General features: G+C 38.6%; 1 protein-coding gene across 1 annotated transcript in view; it reads left to right on the plus strand.

Moving 5' to 3' along the window:
- CRIPT (CXXC repeat containing interactor of PDZ3 domain) overlaps positions 1 to 16,570 on the plus strand; it is a 47,381-nt gene that overhangs the window by 15,687 nt on the left and 15,124 nt on the right. Inside the window, exon 5 of the mRNA XM_085055023.1 lies at positions 13,616 to 13,693. Within this exon, the coding sequence (XP_084911149.1) occupies positions 13,616 to 13,683 (68 nt within the window). The 3' untranslated portion in view covers positions 13,684 to 13,693. The remainder of the gene's footprint in view (positions 1 to 13,615; positions 13,694 to 16,570) is intronic.

Raw genomic sequence — 16,570 nt, forward strand, 5'->3', positions numbered from 1 at the left:
TTCAACAGAAAGGAGAGCTCCTCTGTTGTGAGAAATCTTTTTTTCTACCCAGAAAGAGGCATCAGTCTGGAAATTACAGGTATCCTTGATTTGCTTGCAAAAGTACTCTGGCAAACCTAGCAGATGCCCAGCAGGGCCATCAGCAGCTGCCAGTAAAATATGTACACATGGTGGTTAGATCTTAACTAAGGACAGAACCTACCCTTCATACAGGCCTCAGCTTCCTGCCAAGTCTCTGCCCACTGAGAAGTCTGGGCAATAGGAAAATATTTGCAGCATGCCCTTGAAGCTATTTCAGTTCAGGGTGAGGTGCCAACTCCTCAATTAAGTGCCTCTCACACAGAACACCCTCCTGCCAATCTTTCTGTTTTGTAGATGATGGCAAGTGTTTTGTGTGCAAGCTTTCAAGAAGTCTGATTGGGAAATGCTGTCACAAAAGATAGCATTTCTGTGGCATGAAACAGTCCTGCCAATAAAAAGCTGCAATTAACCATATAAACTATAATAAAATCATATTACGTAAACTGTAATTTCCTACCAAAAAAAAGCAAAAAAAAAGCCTGAGATAATCTTTGTTACTGGTATAAATAAATCACAGTCTGTGATTGGCACTCTTTCTGTTGTCTGTGAAAGATGCTTGCCTGCTAGGAGAAAGGGAAGGTATTCCCAGAACTTGAGGCGGAGATGAAGTTTCACCTGTTAAGCTTCCAGCTGCTCCCTGAAGGTCATTTTTCTTTGCCAGGTTGATAGGTAATGCAGAGTTTTTTATGTGCCAGTTTTGTCATGACTCAAAGGAGGCATCTGCAAAAAGAAAGGGTCTAAGTGCTGAATAACCACTTCTAAGTGCTGAATAACCACTAGGAGTGATCCTAGAAGGAAAGGTGCAGTTTAAAGAAAGTAATGAGCAAAGAGGATTTCTGTGCCAACTAAACCTGTGGGGTGGCTTGTGATCACAGCAGTACAGGTGCAAATCAGAAACTGGAAACACTGAGCTCTTAAACTGTGGTCTTTGAGCTTGTGTGGCTTCCCAGTAGTGCACACAGGAAATTCACTGCATCTGAAACAAAGCCTGGTAGTTGTAGAGGTAAGCAGGGTACATGTAGAGGTATTTTGCAGCTGAGATGCTAAGGAGCTCAGAAACTTAGTTTCCTCCAGTTTCAGAATAACATTACCTTCAACGTTGTGGAAGATAGAATGCCGAGAAACAATCATCCAATTAATGAAGACAAGGTGACATTTTAAATGGAAATTTTATTTTGGCAGGCCTTTTAATTCCAATAGCTGGGTATTTAACCTGATTTTATTCAGCTAGTAAAGCATTATTTTAATATTCTGAATGTTTATAATATATTTGAATTCCGTTTTACATGTAAGCCTAGCTTAACACTAATCAGAAATCAAAAATAAATTGACTTTTAATATCAGTTACTTTTTTCTGACGTAAAATATGGACATTAGAAATCTGAATAAACACATGCCAAGTGATTGTGTCTGATGAGAATATGTCTTACTGATTAGCAAAAAAAAGCCCCAATGTAATGTAAAGGCCCTGTTCTGCTGCAAATGAACACTACATTACTAATCAATGAGAGTCCAACTTGTTCTCTAAAGTAATAAAAACATGGAAATGGAAAATAATAAATGATTCACATCATTTACCGTATTAAATAATTATTGAAACAGTGATTCAAATTATTAATCAGTCTATTTTGAGGCACAGTTTATGTGAGTCTGGATTAGAAGTAGGATTTTTGCTAAGGAGGAAGGCAGGTAGGTATATCTTTGCATATTCCAAGTCATTCAAGCTGCCAGAGATTCATGTGGAATAAGTACTGGGGCCGTGCTGTAGCTAAGCAGTGTGTGCATCGAAAAAGTGTATGGCTAAGGGTGGGGAAAAAAAGGAAGTTCTACCAGATAGAAAAAAAAATAGTTGAAATGGCATTCTGGCAAATTAACATAGCAGGAGTTTCAGTTGTGGAAAGATCTGAAGATTAAGCCAGTGAATGTAAAATTTGGTTTAAGTTTTTCAATTTTGGGTAGAGATACTTCCTTAGTGTAGTCTGCATAGTGTTTGGATGAGCAATATTTGCCCTGTTGCCATTAATTTCAGTGGGGATTATGAATGCCTTAAAGGAGAGCAGCAGCTTTACCCCTTCCTGGCCATCAGCTTTCAGCTATTTAGCTATAGAAATAAATGTAACTCTTTCTTGGTGGACATCTAGACTGACCAGCCCTGAACTGGTTTATGCCACAGATACACCAACTTTCACACTTCGTGCTCCCTAAACTGTCTTCTTAAGAAGCTACAGTTTACCTATCCCTTTAATGATAAGTGTTTTGTATTCTGGTTTACCTCTCTGGACAGTAAGAGCTCACAGCAGTTTTCTCCCCCTTTATTATCTTTACTATTATCTCCCTTTTTATTTCCTTTTATTCAACATGGCATCCAAGCCTCTGAAAACCAGATTTTTCCATAAACAGCTGGAGAGTAACTAACAAAGAGCAGTAAGTGGTACTTCTATAGGGACAGCCTGTCAGTATCCTTAATGGTCATCATCTCATCAAGGCCTTCATCAAGACAGCATCACTAAGTGTACATAAAAGGACAGATGAGCTTTTACAGGAAAGGAAATATCTGACTTTAGAGCAGAAAGCTCTGCTTTAAAAGGGTTTACAGTTATAATGCAACAAATGACCCATACAGCCCAAAGGGCCTAAGGAATTTGCCAAATGGGAAATAGAGGTGTCCATCCCAGCCCTTGAAAATGGCTTTAATGAAGAAACCTGCGGTTAACCTATGGAGTTGCTCTGGGGACAGAGCTGTGCTAAGTGAGTGTTTGCATCCAGACCTGCTATTTCCTTTTTCCCTCCATTCAAGAAAGTGACAATTCTCCTCTGGGTGCAAATCTGTGACTCAGGTACACTTTCAGTCTTCAGCTTTTCTCCTGGATCTGAATTTTGCTGAGATTTCACAAATCTTGAGCTCTGGCCAATTTCTGTCCCAGTCACAGTGTGATAAATTTCTATGGTTAAACTTTATTTGTCTAACTATTTTACTGATTGCAAATCAAGGCACAGTGAGAGGCCCTTCTAAAAGTGAAGTCTTAGAATACTAAAAATATTTTCAAAATATTGAAAAAAATTACACTGGTTTACTGTACAGAAAAAAAAAATAAAATAAACTCTGAAAAATCAAGCTAGAACCCCAAGATTACAATTAGTGAGTGTGCTGAGGGGATGAGAAAATAGGTGTCCCATGCACTGCAGCAGTAGAGGAACGTGTTCCCAAACATTTCAATTACAATGAGAGCAAAATCAAGTTGACCCATAGAAGCTGTGGTCCCCAGCTGAAATGGAAGTCACAGAAAAAGAACTGGATAAATAATTCTTTCCAGTTTCACAAATAAAAGGGTTCAGCCCAGAAAAGAGTGACAAAAAAAGAAGGAAATTTTCCAGTATTAGAGAAAGAGAGCAGAAGATGCAATTTATTGAAGATTTTTTGAGTAAAGCATTTTTCACACTTTCCATAAAGTACCTTTCTTTTGTATACACTTCTTCCCTGCACTGTCCTCCATTTTCTTCATTCAAGTCCTTAAGTCATCGCTGCAGTACTCCCTAAAAAATGCTTTTACCCATTACTAATGGGTAATAATATGGAGGTTGCAGTATTATCATAACCTTAAACTGGCCAAAGAACTGAGCAGCTTGCCAGGGGAAAAATACAGGTGAATCCCAGGAGGGATTTCTTAGCAAAAGAAAGGGAAAACACAGTCAGACTAAGTATGAAGGATGAGCTCTGCAAACCTCTCTTCTCATCACGTACTAAATGTTCATTTTTTTTTTAGCTGCTCCTAGATGTTTTTTGGTCTTAAGATCACTGTCCATGAGTTCCTTCTGACCTGCTGTATGACCTGGTTCAGTGAACACTTTGGGATCACCATTACTTTAATCATGTTAGCCCAGGCAAATTCCATGTGAGCAGAGATAATACCTACGTGTCAACACTTTCAAGATCTGGCCTTTGGTTTTGCTATCAAATTGTTGTGTGTAATTGAAGGGGAAGCATCTTAAAAGGTGGCTCTGGAATAGATTCTCAGAGGATAAACAAAATTGGGTATGTTGTTGTTCTTATTTTCATTTCATTCATGACCAATGTGTTAGTAACTATTTGCTGATTTTTCTCTATGCATGGTGTTAGCTTTTTTAATTGGTCTTTAAATACTGACTCATAAAGGTCTCTACTAAAAGGCTTATCCTTGACATACTTTCAACAAAAGAAATAATAGGAGAATTTTCCAACCTAGTGCTATGTGAATATCCAGAATTAAAAAAAAAATAGCCGTGGCAGTGATAGAAGTATTGTGTGCAATGGGTTTCCAAAGAAAAATTAAGATTTTAAAGTTTACAAATGTAATCTGTGGGATTAAAATTCAGATTATTTATCATCCATGTTATTAAAAATGGAGAAAAGGAAATAAAAGCTTGGGGATTCATAAAATTATAAAATTCCTCCAACTTTTGGAAGCAGGACCTTTTACAAAAGAAACTTTTCCATTACAAATATTCTTTGTACATAAAACGCAGCAGACCCATGAGGTTTAACAGGCCATCATAGCAAGAGGATATCTCATTAAATAAGAATGGTTTCTCAAGAAGTGTCAATACGGTGCTGTTCAGAAAAGAGGTAAGCAGCCAAGCTGCATCCTTCGTATCAGGCATGTCTGGTTTTCCTAGTCTTAGTAGGGACTTGTTAAAATCTTACAGCTCAGGACTGTAGGGCATATTTCATGTACTGCAGGAGACAGTAGGTGGAGAAGGTCCTGAAGATGTTCACAGCTGAGAAAACAACAAGCATTTTTCTTATCAACAGCAGAGTAGCATAAGATAACGCGGTGTGCAGAGCTGATAAAACACTCAGACATTTTTTGAGCAGTACTCTTGCAATAGTTTGTGTGTTGAAGAAATCTGGGGACAGTGGATGAGCAGCAGATCACCTACAGACAGGATTGTCAGTAATCATTCTTGTACCAGTAACAGAGGCTTGGAATTCCAAACAGCATCCATTTGCCAAAGATATGTTATGTTCTATATATGACACAGGTTTCCCTCTGGAAAAAAAGTGATCTGGTGCATTTTTGGATATTTTTGCAGAAGGTCTTCTAACCTCTCCTCTGGTTTGATTTTATACAAGGAGCAAAGCAGACTATAATGTAGTTTAAACAGCATATTTAATCCACTTGCATATGAGTTCATGATAAAACTAATTTTGCTGACATGCTTGCGTGACTTTTTGCTTCTTAAATTTTGACTTTTTGGACAGCCTCTGGCATTATTAGAGTGCTGATTCTGTTGAGAGAAATGTCATGGCCTAGAGAACAGTTATCCAACATAGTGAGATAGAGGCATTAATGACACTAAGCCTTTCAAAGTGAATCAATCCTCCAAACTATGAAGCTGATTTAAAAATCACAGTATTTTACCACATATCATTCTCGGAGGAGGGACTTCACCTTCTTATTTTTGAGCTCTTAGGATTTATTTCCACCTTTCTCTGCAGTTTTAAAAGCAGTTATTTTACTTTTTCCCTTCTGTTCTTTTTGTTCATTTTCTTTTCTTTCTTTTTTTTAAGATGAAAGTGGAAAGCTTCACAGAACTCTGGAAATTTAAATTGCCGGATTTCATTTAATTAAATTCATTCATTTGTGACCAGCACTGGGATCCTACCTTCTCTCCAACTCAATAAAAACCCAGAAAGGGCAAAACCATCTGGTTTTTACATTAGGTTTTCACTTTCTGGACTAAATCCTGGAATAAATGTTGTTCTGATCTTCAGCTCTAGCTCAGCATCCTCTGCAGTAAATGAAACAGCTCCTGCTGATTTCAATGAGAGCTGGGGCAGGCTCTCACAAGCAGTGCTTGAGTCACATCTCTGCATTCAGAAAACAGTTTAGTACTTTGTGACAGTTCCAAGACCATTTTAAATATGGGGAACATATTTAAAGTAGAACTTTAATGTCAAATCAAACCAGGCACACAAAAATGCCTCAATCAACTTCCTTTTAGGTCAATAGGAACTTTCCATTGACTTCACTGGGCATTGAATCAAGACAGAAAAATCAAAGCCATAAATTTAAAATCTGAATGTAATTAAATAAAACTGATAGCCTTAAAAAGAGGTAATAAGCTTCATTCATTGCCAAGCCAAAATTCAGAGGGCATGTGCACAGCAATACAAAAAAGCTTGACAGAGCACATCTAAGTGTGTGAGTGACTTTTATGCTGATGGCATAGGTGAGTAGATTTAACTATAGCAGCAAATAAAAATTAAATTATCCACTGTATTTTTTAGCTATATAATGTGCAAAAAATACTAGATGCATCTTTTGTCCAGCTTGTTGCTACAAGAAATATTTTTCCAAAAGTCCTCTGGAAATAATATCAGCAGCTTTGGATGCAATCTGTAACAGCACATTCGATCAAAAATTCCTCAAAGCAGGACTTACATGGTCAAATCAGGGCCTGCAAAAACTCTACACAAATGACATTTATTAAGACTGGATTCTGTTAATGACAGAGCATAGGACTGCATTTGGCAAGCAGTTCAGATAAAATGTAGTCATTGTGCACTGGCAGTTCGTCTGCTTTTTCCTGCTGTCACTAAGATATGCCCACACTTTTCCCCATCTCAGTCCTGACATGTTTTTGTGTTTCTGGTGTCCTTTCAAACAGTCAGTGGTGATGATAACAGCAATACCATATGGTACCAGATGAGATCAAGTGACCCCAGCCCACAAAAAAAAGAGAAAACAGAAACTGCTGCCACCACAATCTGAGACTCCACTGTGTATAGTGAAAGGTGCCAGCATTGGTACTATCATTTTGCCAAAGTACTTGTCTAAGTACCAATAAAATGTTTACATGGGACCAGAGAAGATGAATAGATGAATATGCCACCAATAGTTCTGGGGGATTCTCTATGGAAGCAATGAATAATGTTTCAGTTTTGAGTCTCTGGCTTTTCTCACATTTCACTTTCTTCCAAGCTTTGTTTTGAACCAGGCTGTTTCTGCTAAACCTTCATTGTTCTGTGGGAGAGCTGTGAGTTTCAGTTAGTATTGTAAATGTTTATTTGGGTCTGAAACAAATTAATGAAAGTTTTCTGAAACGTTTTGCAATGACTCAGGAAAGCTCTGACAATGATTCATCAAACCTCTACTGAAAACTCTTTCCAGAGGCAGGTGTCCCCGACTGAGAATGCATTGTCCTATGCTCTCATGTGCTGTATTGACAGGCTCTGAGATGTGATTAATTCTCTCAGCAGAATTCTTGAGTCTTTTACTTGAATGACTTTCAAAGTGATAAGATGCAATTGAACTTTTAATCTTACAGTATTTATTCACACATCAATATACACCTCAGTGTATTCTTAGTTATTTCTTCCTGAAATTTATCCTCCAGATTACTATTCCCCTTTCCTTCTTGCCTAGCCATGTCTTACACTCAGAATATAATGTTCTCCATGACTCATATTCCAGGCAAAATGCCATTCATCTTAATAGAGTGAAACAGAGTATATTTTCCTCCTATTAATTGTTCAGATCATTTTTTGTACTTTCAAATAAATCTTACCGTTCGTCTAGCTATCTTCTAGCTGAGGACCTCATCACAGTTCACAGTTTCATGGATCAGACCTTGTAACTTCACTATGAAGCATGTAAATACTAAGATTTATTTTTTTCAAATGAAAAATTCAGTTGTGGATAACTTATAAAATTTGTTAATGGCTATAAACTGGTAAATGAAGGGTGATCTGGTAAAGTATTTCTTTACTCCTTAACTCCTTAGCCTGAGTTTAACTCTTACTTACTTAGTGCATAAACAAAGTTTCTTAGGTGAACATGTGTCTAAAACTAACACTTCTGGAAGTGAAAATTCTGGCATGGTATCACATAACCAGTTTAATTTTAAGATGGGAAGGAAAGTTGGGAAACTGAGTTCTGACACTCAAGGCCAGTCTAATGATCTCTAATAGTACTGTATTGTAGGTTGAGAACACTGATGTGGTCTGTATCACAAAATGACTTTATTTCTGTAAGCTGCTTGCCAGCTCTAGACAATGAACATTCTTTTCATAGCTTGCTCATAGATGTACTCACCAGTTCATGCCTCTTGAGCCTGAACATCAGTCTGAGAGCACTAGCTGTTTATCTCAGTCATTCCCAATAGCTTTTGAAGAAGTATTATGATGGATCTATTTCAAATCTCATACTGGTGATGATGTGGTTGACCTGTGAATTATGTAATACTCAGGTATATCTAGTGGATATGTTGCTATTTTTTCCCTCTCCTCGCCTCTCCTCTCATCTCCCATTAAAAAGGATAAATAAAAACCTTTTTTGATGTTTTGCTTGCTACTGGGAAAGTTTTGCTTATTGAGCATTGCAGCAGTATCATTTAGTTTGAAGACTCCTGGCTTTGTGCTTGAGTTGATGCTGTGTAGGTGGTTTTGCAAGGACACCTAGAAATTGAAGTTTGCCTTTTGAAGATACTCAGTCTTCGACAGATGATGTACAGTGATAGTGTTAGGAAACAAGACTGGCTGTGAAGGAGTGCTTAAGGGCAGGACTGCTCAACATCTGGACAACAAGGCTGCATTTGCCCCACAAATGCAGTGGCAGTCTCCAGCTTGTGCTCATCCCCCGATCATAAGTAGAGTAGTCCTGTGTCAGTAGTACTCACTTGTGTACTCTGGACTTCCCTGGATTTTGGGGAATGGTGTTGAAGCAATCAGTTGCACAGACAGGCATGACATGAATCTTGCAGTGATTGGTTGTCAGAATCGAGTTTTAAAGGCCTTATTTCTATTAGGTCCCTAATGAATGGATAGTAGATTCATGTCCTGTCACTGGGTCTCTCTTTTTTAAAGTATATTTAATCTAACTTTGCAAAATGCAACTGAGTCAAAATGAGCTTGAAAGCAGCTCACCCTAACTACCTGATCTACACATACATGTGCTATAGGAGTGACACTGCACCCAGTGGGCATGTGAAGTGAACTAATCTGCAGAGAAGCTGCACAGGGGGCACAGACTTAAGTATGTTTCATAAGCAAAGCAAAGCAAATTCCTGAAATATTTCACTGCAAACTGTTTTCCAGTTTTTAATGGCAATTGTGAGTCATCTCTCCACCTGCTCAGTGTCTCCACACTGAAATTGGTGGTGATCAATCACACAAATGTTAAATAGGCTCCTTTGCTTTTGATTTATAAGTACATTTATGGATTGCATTAGTGCTCTTGGCTGCAGAATGAGAGCAGGAGCTGAATGCTTAGCAGACAATCCACCTTACTCATTGCCAAATCCTTCCCAATGTCATATTTTCACATGACAGCTCTTCTAGCCTTGACCTGTTGTCTGAATATGAGGGATATGCTTTCATCCTAGATGTAAAACTTAATGCTTGATTATGTCTTCTGTGTCCAGTTGACCATACCACCCAGATTATTTTGTATTATTGATTTGTCTTTATTCTTCACAACTCTTTAGACTATGTTGTGTCTCCGAACATCATCATCCATTAGGCAGAGATAGACTGTTGTTTCCCCTTTGGAATGTTTGTCTGTCCCCACCACAGCTTCTGTACACAAGTTTGTTGAGGCTGCAGAGTTCTGGTAAATGCAAGATGTGCAAATAGTGGAGACAAGGTGCATTCTGTTTGCTCAGCCTGCTTTGTGCTGGGCTGCAGCTCATTCTTCCTGTTTCCTGTGCACTGGTGAGAGGCACCTGTGCTCCTCCAGGCCAGTCATCGAGGAGTAACTTCATTTATTTACAAACACGGTACTGCCACAAAACACACAGAGACAGCACTGTGGAGGCATCACAGCCTAGTTTCCAGGGAACAGTTTTATATCAAGTGTGGATCCACTGATCCTTCCTAGAGGCTTGGATCAGAAGGCTTTAAGAAATGGTACTTTTCTCCACTGAGAAGATAGGCTCTTTGTCCAGCTACATTGATATCTATGAGAAGTTCCTTAGGATAATGCTGATTGCAGGATCAGGATCTAGCACCTGTACTGACAGGTAAGTGCATCAACTGAGCACTTTCCTCAACACTCAGATAATTCTACACTCTTGCATATCCGGGCAGACAGACATTCCTCTTCCCCAGAATTCCAGCTGTGTACAAACAGGAGACTCTGGGCTGGGAGAATTGAACTGTGTCAATAACCTGAAACAACAGAGTATTAGAATAGAAATGCTAATGAGGTATCAAATATTCCTTCTCTTTTTGACCTTTCTTGCTCTTAATGAATAACAGTCTTCCTGCAAATTATCAGTATCATGATCTCATAGATAATAGTTTCATACAAGCTGCCTCAAGAAAGTATGATACTGACTTGAAAAATGGCTACAGATTTTCTTCCAAATATTGCTGTAAAGCAGTATGCAGTGGATGTTATGCATTTCTGATTTAAAGTTGTGGTAATTTGTTTCTCATTCCTGAGAGTTTGGCTGTATAGTGACACTGGTAAGAGTATTGAATAAGCAAATGTAAAATTTTCTATCCAAGAAAACACTAAATCTAGAAGGCCATGCTGTTAACATCCCTGTATTGAAACTTCATGTCTGAATTGCTGTTCTCTCTGGGGACTCCCAACAACAATTTAGCTGTGACTTGGGTTACCTGGGTTAATATCATCTTGTACAGAATTTTTTTCACTGTCACTTCCTTGGTAATGAGACATTCTAAGAATAGATTTTGAGCTAATTCACAGAACTACAGAAAGACCAAACCACACCAGTATTGCCAGTAAACGGAGTGTTTTTGTTGCTTTGCTTTATGTGTGAACTCTTGGCACCATCTAGTGTTTGAACATGCAGACCAACTCTTGACCACTGAATACAAAACATCCCTACAAAGAGCTTTCAGCCAAAATAAAAGCTAATGGTGTTCTGAACCATCACCTAATTAATTTTACACAATTGTGTTTTTCCAGTTACAAAATACAAATATAGCAGATCAGGATATAGAAAACACTTTCTGTGCTTGTGATTTCCAGTCCCTTGTCTCTCCCATGACGTTACATTGGAACTAGTAGATCAAGTCAGTGTCAGAAGTGAACATCTGTGTGTCCACTACTGGCAAATGCACGGTACTTTTCATGGTAGTATGGTGTTAGATAAATCTTCAAACACAGCCTAGATTGAGAAAGTTATTTTCTGCTTCTGGTCTAGATTAGAGCTGCTCTGCAGCTTCTGGCACAACCATAACAGCAGCCCTTTGCATTCCACATTTAACTGCTATTTATCCTTCTTTCTAGAGATTGATGTTTACCTTCCAGTTCTTGCATGAAGTTTGGCAGAAACAGAACCAAAGACACATATAAATATATATATTAGTATATGTACTACTCTGCAAAAATCTACCAGCAAAACCTTTCTGTCAACAGTTTGCATTTCAGGAGTTTGCTACCAAAGTATTTGTTTTAGTAAGATGAGTAAAGCATGTATTGTTTTAGCATAGAATTCTATGGCTTTTAATAAAGCTGAGACAGCATAGTGTCTGATTTCTGGTACCTCGGGGCCATTACTTGCAGCAGCTGAGTGAAAAGATCTGTGTGAAATGTACAGTGTGGCTAGCCAAGTGTGAAAGGGAAAAATTGCTGTGACAGCAAATTGCGCTTCCTTCTACGTGCTGCGAGAAATGTGGGCAGGCAAAAAAAAAATGACATGCCTTTGTCAGTTTATGCCAGGCCAATGAAAGCCAGGGAGAGGAGATACAATTTTTAACTGATAGCTTTGTCTTGTTCTTGTGACTCCATGAATGTGACCCAGCTGCTGGTTATTGAGGTATTGCCAGGAATGGCTGGGAAAAGACAATCTGCTATAGATAACTAGGGCTAGAGGCAGAGGATGTGTGGAAGACAGAGAACAGAGAGGATATTCAGCATTTAAACTCAACTTTATGGATTCTCATACATATAGTGAATTTTGCTATGCATGGAACAGATAATAAGTGCTTTCCTGGAAAAGTTATCAGCTTGGCTAGAGAGTCTGGCCCATCATTAAGGAAATAATTGTGATTGCCTTTCCATGGCTGTCAAATAATTTGACACCTGGCCTAAGGCTGTCCTAGTCACTCCCTCACTGATCAATGGAGAGAGGCAGTGCATTCAGGAGATGATTCATATCTTGTCTCTCAGACATTTATTTTGGAATGGGGTGAGTCCAGGGCTCGAAAAGTAGTTCTGCATTTCTGAGACTGCAGAAGAGACCAAAAGGGAATTACACATGACACCAGTCTTAGATGTTAGGTGGGATGAACTCTCTACTAATTTGGAGGCAGAAGCAAGGCGAGAAGAAGCCACCTGAAGAAAAGCACACCATTAGTGGTGTGAACTCTCTCCTCTGGTCTTTCTTCACACTGAGGGCAAAAGGAATAGGCACAACAGTCTTGAGACCCATGACCTGTAAGCATATAAACTGACCTGCATGTGCTTGACATCTCTGTTCCCCACTGCCCTCTGCCCATGGACTCCATTTCCTTTTGTTTCAGTCTATTTTTATTGTATTAAATGATCTGGTGAATACAAGTATCTGCTCATAACACCAGCAGCAGGGACAAGCCTTTCTCTGGCACTGATTGCACCCAGGTCCCTGTGCAAGCTATTTGACAGCATTATCCTTGAGCTGTGTCTAGTTTGGCTGTGGCTGGTGGATACAGGCCCTGAGGGCCTCTTCCCTCACAGCTGTCACAACATGACGTGACCTACCCTGTGATCTACCCTCATGTGTCACTCAGAGTCAGCTGAGACCCTCAAGCAGGGCTTGCCACAGCCCTGTCTGCAAGGAAGCACCCTGGGCTACATGGGTCACCAGCTGAACATGAGTCACTGACGTGGCAGCATTGCAAAAGTGACAATCTTCTGGGAAGTTTTAATAACAGGACCCCACATAAGCCAAAGAAGAGAATTTTGGGGGTCTGTTTGGCCCTGTGCTTTTCTTCCACAGCTAGAATAGAGAGTCCCATTTTGGGCACTGTGTTTTTGAAAGAATGAAAAACTAGAGAGAGCTGAGAGAAAAGTTGACAGGCAGTTCAGAAGTTCTGAGCTCTGAGAAATGGTAGAAGGAATTTAGGCTGAAAAGGAAGTGGGAACTGAGAAAAGGGAAATTATAGGAAACTGCTGAGTATGTTTCCAGTTGTCATGAAGCTGAGTCAACTGGCTTTGTACCACTGCAGGCACATAGTTAAGAAATAATTACCTTGGTTTGTAACCAGAGAGATTTGGATTAGCAGTTAGAAAAAAAATTAGGTTAAAAAGACAATGAAGTAGCATGAGGGAATGCTGCTTGTGGTCATTGTAGAACCACCTTAACTGGAATCTGTTAAAAAATAAACATCTGTCAGAAACAGCATGATAGGCATTATTCTGTGCTGATGCTGGAGAATGGAGTAAATGATACCAGGAAATCCCTTCCAGCTATAGATCTCTAGTCTTGCTAATGCTCTCAAAATTCAGGAAAACCTGTATTTACTTTGTTCAGTTGGAGTGACAGCTATACATGACCTTTCCCACTAATTTAACAATATGCCTACCCTTCTTTTCCCCTCTAGAGCTGGCATTTCTTGGCTGCCTCTGGATGTGCGAATTGCAGTGGTGGCAGGAAGCCCCTTGTGCCTGACTGCCAACCTGTGAGTACCTGTCTTGGACAATGACTGTGCTGCCTTTCTTGTTCTGTCCATCCATTTCTCGTTCTGTCCTGGATCACTGCACTCATTCTCATCAGAGCGAAGGTAATCGGAGCTAATTCAGAAATGTGCACTTGTGCTCTGTTTTGTATCACGCACAGATCGTGACATGGGGTTTAATTACTGTATTGCTTTGTCTCAGTAAAGAGACAGTGAGAGCCAAATGCAGCTAACCTATTTAAATGTTGAATCACATGCATTTTTAAAGTACAGACCAATACAGAATGTTAGGTCCTGTGAAAGATACATTCCTCACTGAACTGTGTGTGCCATGTAGGAAGTACAGGGACAGGAGTTTATACTTCATTGTAAAGTGCCTAAGAAGTTCACCAGCTGCTCAGAAAACTGAAAGACAAAAATTAGCTTTTTCTGTCTGATGCAGAAACAGAAGAGCAGAGTGGGGGGGGGAAGTTACTAATGTTGATTGTCCATTAGTAAGAGGAAGATACAATGGAGGCTTAAGAGTGAAACATTCCACATGTTCCAATTTATTTGCTTAACACAGCTTTTTGCTAGAGAGATCATGCCTCCGACACAGAATGTATATAACAGAATCCAGTATTAAAAGGGATCTCGTACCTCACCTCCTGAGGTGTTTATAATTGTCAGTCATCCTGCAGATTTTACAGCTGATAGGAAAGAGAACAGTTTATTGCCTTATTGTGTCTTGGAGGGTGTATGTGCCTACACTCATTAAACGGTGACCTTGTCAGATAAGAGCTGAACAAAGAAGGATAACATAGCAGTTCTACCAGTCCTGCTGTACGCTATATTAAACAGTAAGCTGTAATATTTAATAAACCAAATAAACAGACTTCCCAGTGGCAGGAGAGATAAGTAATGGAATAACTAGAAGTACATCTGGTAGGATAGTTTCTTCTCTTTCTGTCATCTGCAAGGAATGTTCCCAAGACAATAAACCTAGGATTCAACTGGGAAAATGGTAATTGTTTTCCACTCCTGTCATCAGGCAACTGAAGACAGAGCTTAACTTCTTTTATCAAAACCCCAGATGTCTGTAGCATTCCCCACACCCCTCATACCCCCAGACTGTTTGCTAAGTGTTTGCATTCAGGGAATTTAACACTTTAGGATAGGTATGTGGACTGTACAGGGAACCTAAATGTTCATGAGTGTAAAAAAAAATACAGAAATATTACATAGGGTTGACTGTAGCTGAATGTTACATTCTATGCCCTTTATTTCAAGCTGACCACTCAACAAGATTACAGCTGGCAAAATATTAGGGCTGAGAGGGATGTATTTGAAGTTCAGGAGTAATTTTCCAGCTTAAATAGTTCATATTGTGGCAAATTCCATCAAATATTTCAAGGAAAGAGAAAGTCCTTCCTGAAGCACACACTGCGGAACCACTGAGGTTCAGTTGCCTAATCAGAAGCATCTGTTGTCTTCTTACACACTAAGCACAGGCCAGCTGCTGCTGAAAAAGGGCTTAGAACACCTGTAAGTAATTTCTTTTTTTTTCAATTTCATCTCATTCTATTTCCTTTCCAGTATTTTCATTTCTCTTCATTCCTTGATTTCTCATTTCATGAGGAATTTTCATTTCATGAAAGGAAAAGAAATCTTGAGATTTCCATGAGTATAATTTCATTATGGTTCGGGACGTTTCACTCCACTTCAGTTCATTCCATTACACTTAATTTTTTCTCACTTCGTTTCAGAGTTCTCTTTTTTAAAAATTTCATTTAATTTCATTTTTCATTTCATTTCATTCCATTTCATTTCATTCTGTTTCCTCTCCTGTCTTTTAATTTCACTTCATTCCTTCTTTCCTCATTTAATTTCATTTCATGAATTCTTCGTTTCATGAAAGGATATGAAATCTTGAGATTTTCATGAGTATCATTTCACTGATGTTCAGGTCATTTCACTGTACTTCAGTTCATTCCATTGTGTTTAATTGTTTTCATTTCAGAATTCTTTTTCTCAATTTCATTTATTTGCATTCTATTTCCTTTCCTCTCTTTTTATATCACTTCATTCCTTGATTTCTCATTTCATTTCCTTTTATGAAAATTCTTTATTTGTATTCAAGGAAATGATATCTCGAGATTTCCATGAGTATCATTTCATTAAGTTTCTGTTCATCTCACTGCACTTCAGTTCATTCCTTCCATTTAATTGTTTTAACTTCATTCCAGAATTTTCCTTTTTTTTACACTAACTTTTAAACAAGGGTGGGGCTGCAGCTGAGGTGCCCAGCCCCATGCATTGCCCTTATCTGAAAGGTGTGGAGGCAGCATTGTTTAAAAAAAGTGCAAATGTATAAGGAGAGACCAGGTAAATAATTATCTTTAAAACGAGCTTTATTTCAAAAAAATACAGTGGTCGGAGAAACTGTTTCATATGATGTCATTCTAAATCCCGAAAACCACATTACAACACTGTAAAGCTGGCTGGCATTTAACTGTAATGGATCTGTAACACTAAGACAAATTTATTTGAAGAAATATTAGACAATTAATGTAGTTACAATAGTCTCTACTCTCTTGCTAAGCCCCATAGTCTTCCCCACTGACTTTTTCTCCAAAATAAATGTTGGCAGTAATAGAGGCTAATATCACCTTACAAAGCTGTAAGATCATATATCATCAGAAATGGGAATTCTTTTCCAATGAAAATAGAAAAAGATTTTCACATTCTCAAATGTCTTAGCTTTTGGCATGTGGAGTAAAACCAACTCTTTTTGAAAAATAAAGCATTATTTTATGGAAAACTTATGCTCCTACAGAGCCTAGAAGCTGTAAAAAGATACTTTCTTTCAATCATTGCAACTCTTTAAAACAATAATGCAAC

Source organism: Lichenostomus cassidix, chromosome 3 (assembly GCF_008360975.1).
Source record: "Lichenostomus cassidix isolate B80296 chromosome 3, HeHo_3.0, whole genome shotgun sequence".
In the NCBI taxonomy this organism is placed as follows: Eukaryota; Metazoa; Chordata; class Aves; order Passeriformes; family Meliphagidae; genus Lichenostomus; species Lichenostomus cassidix.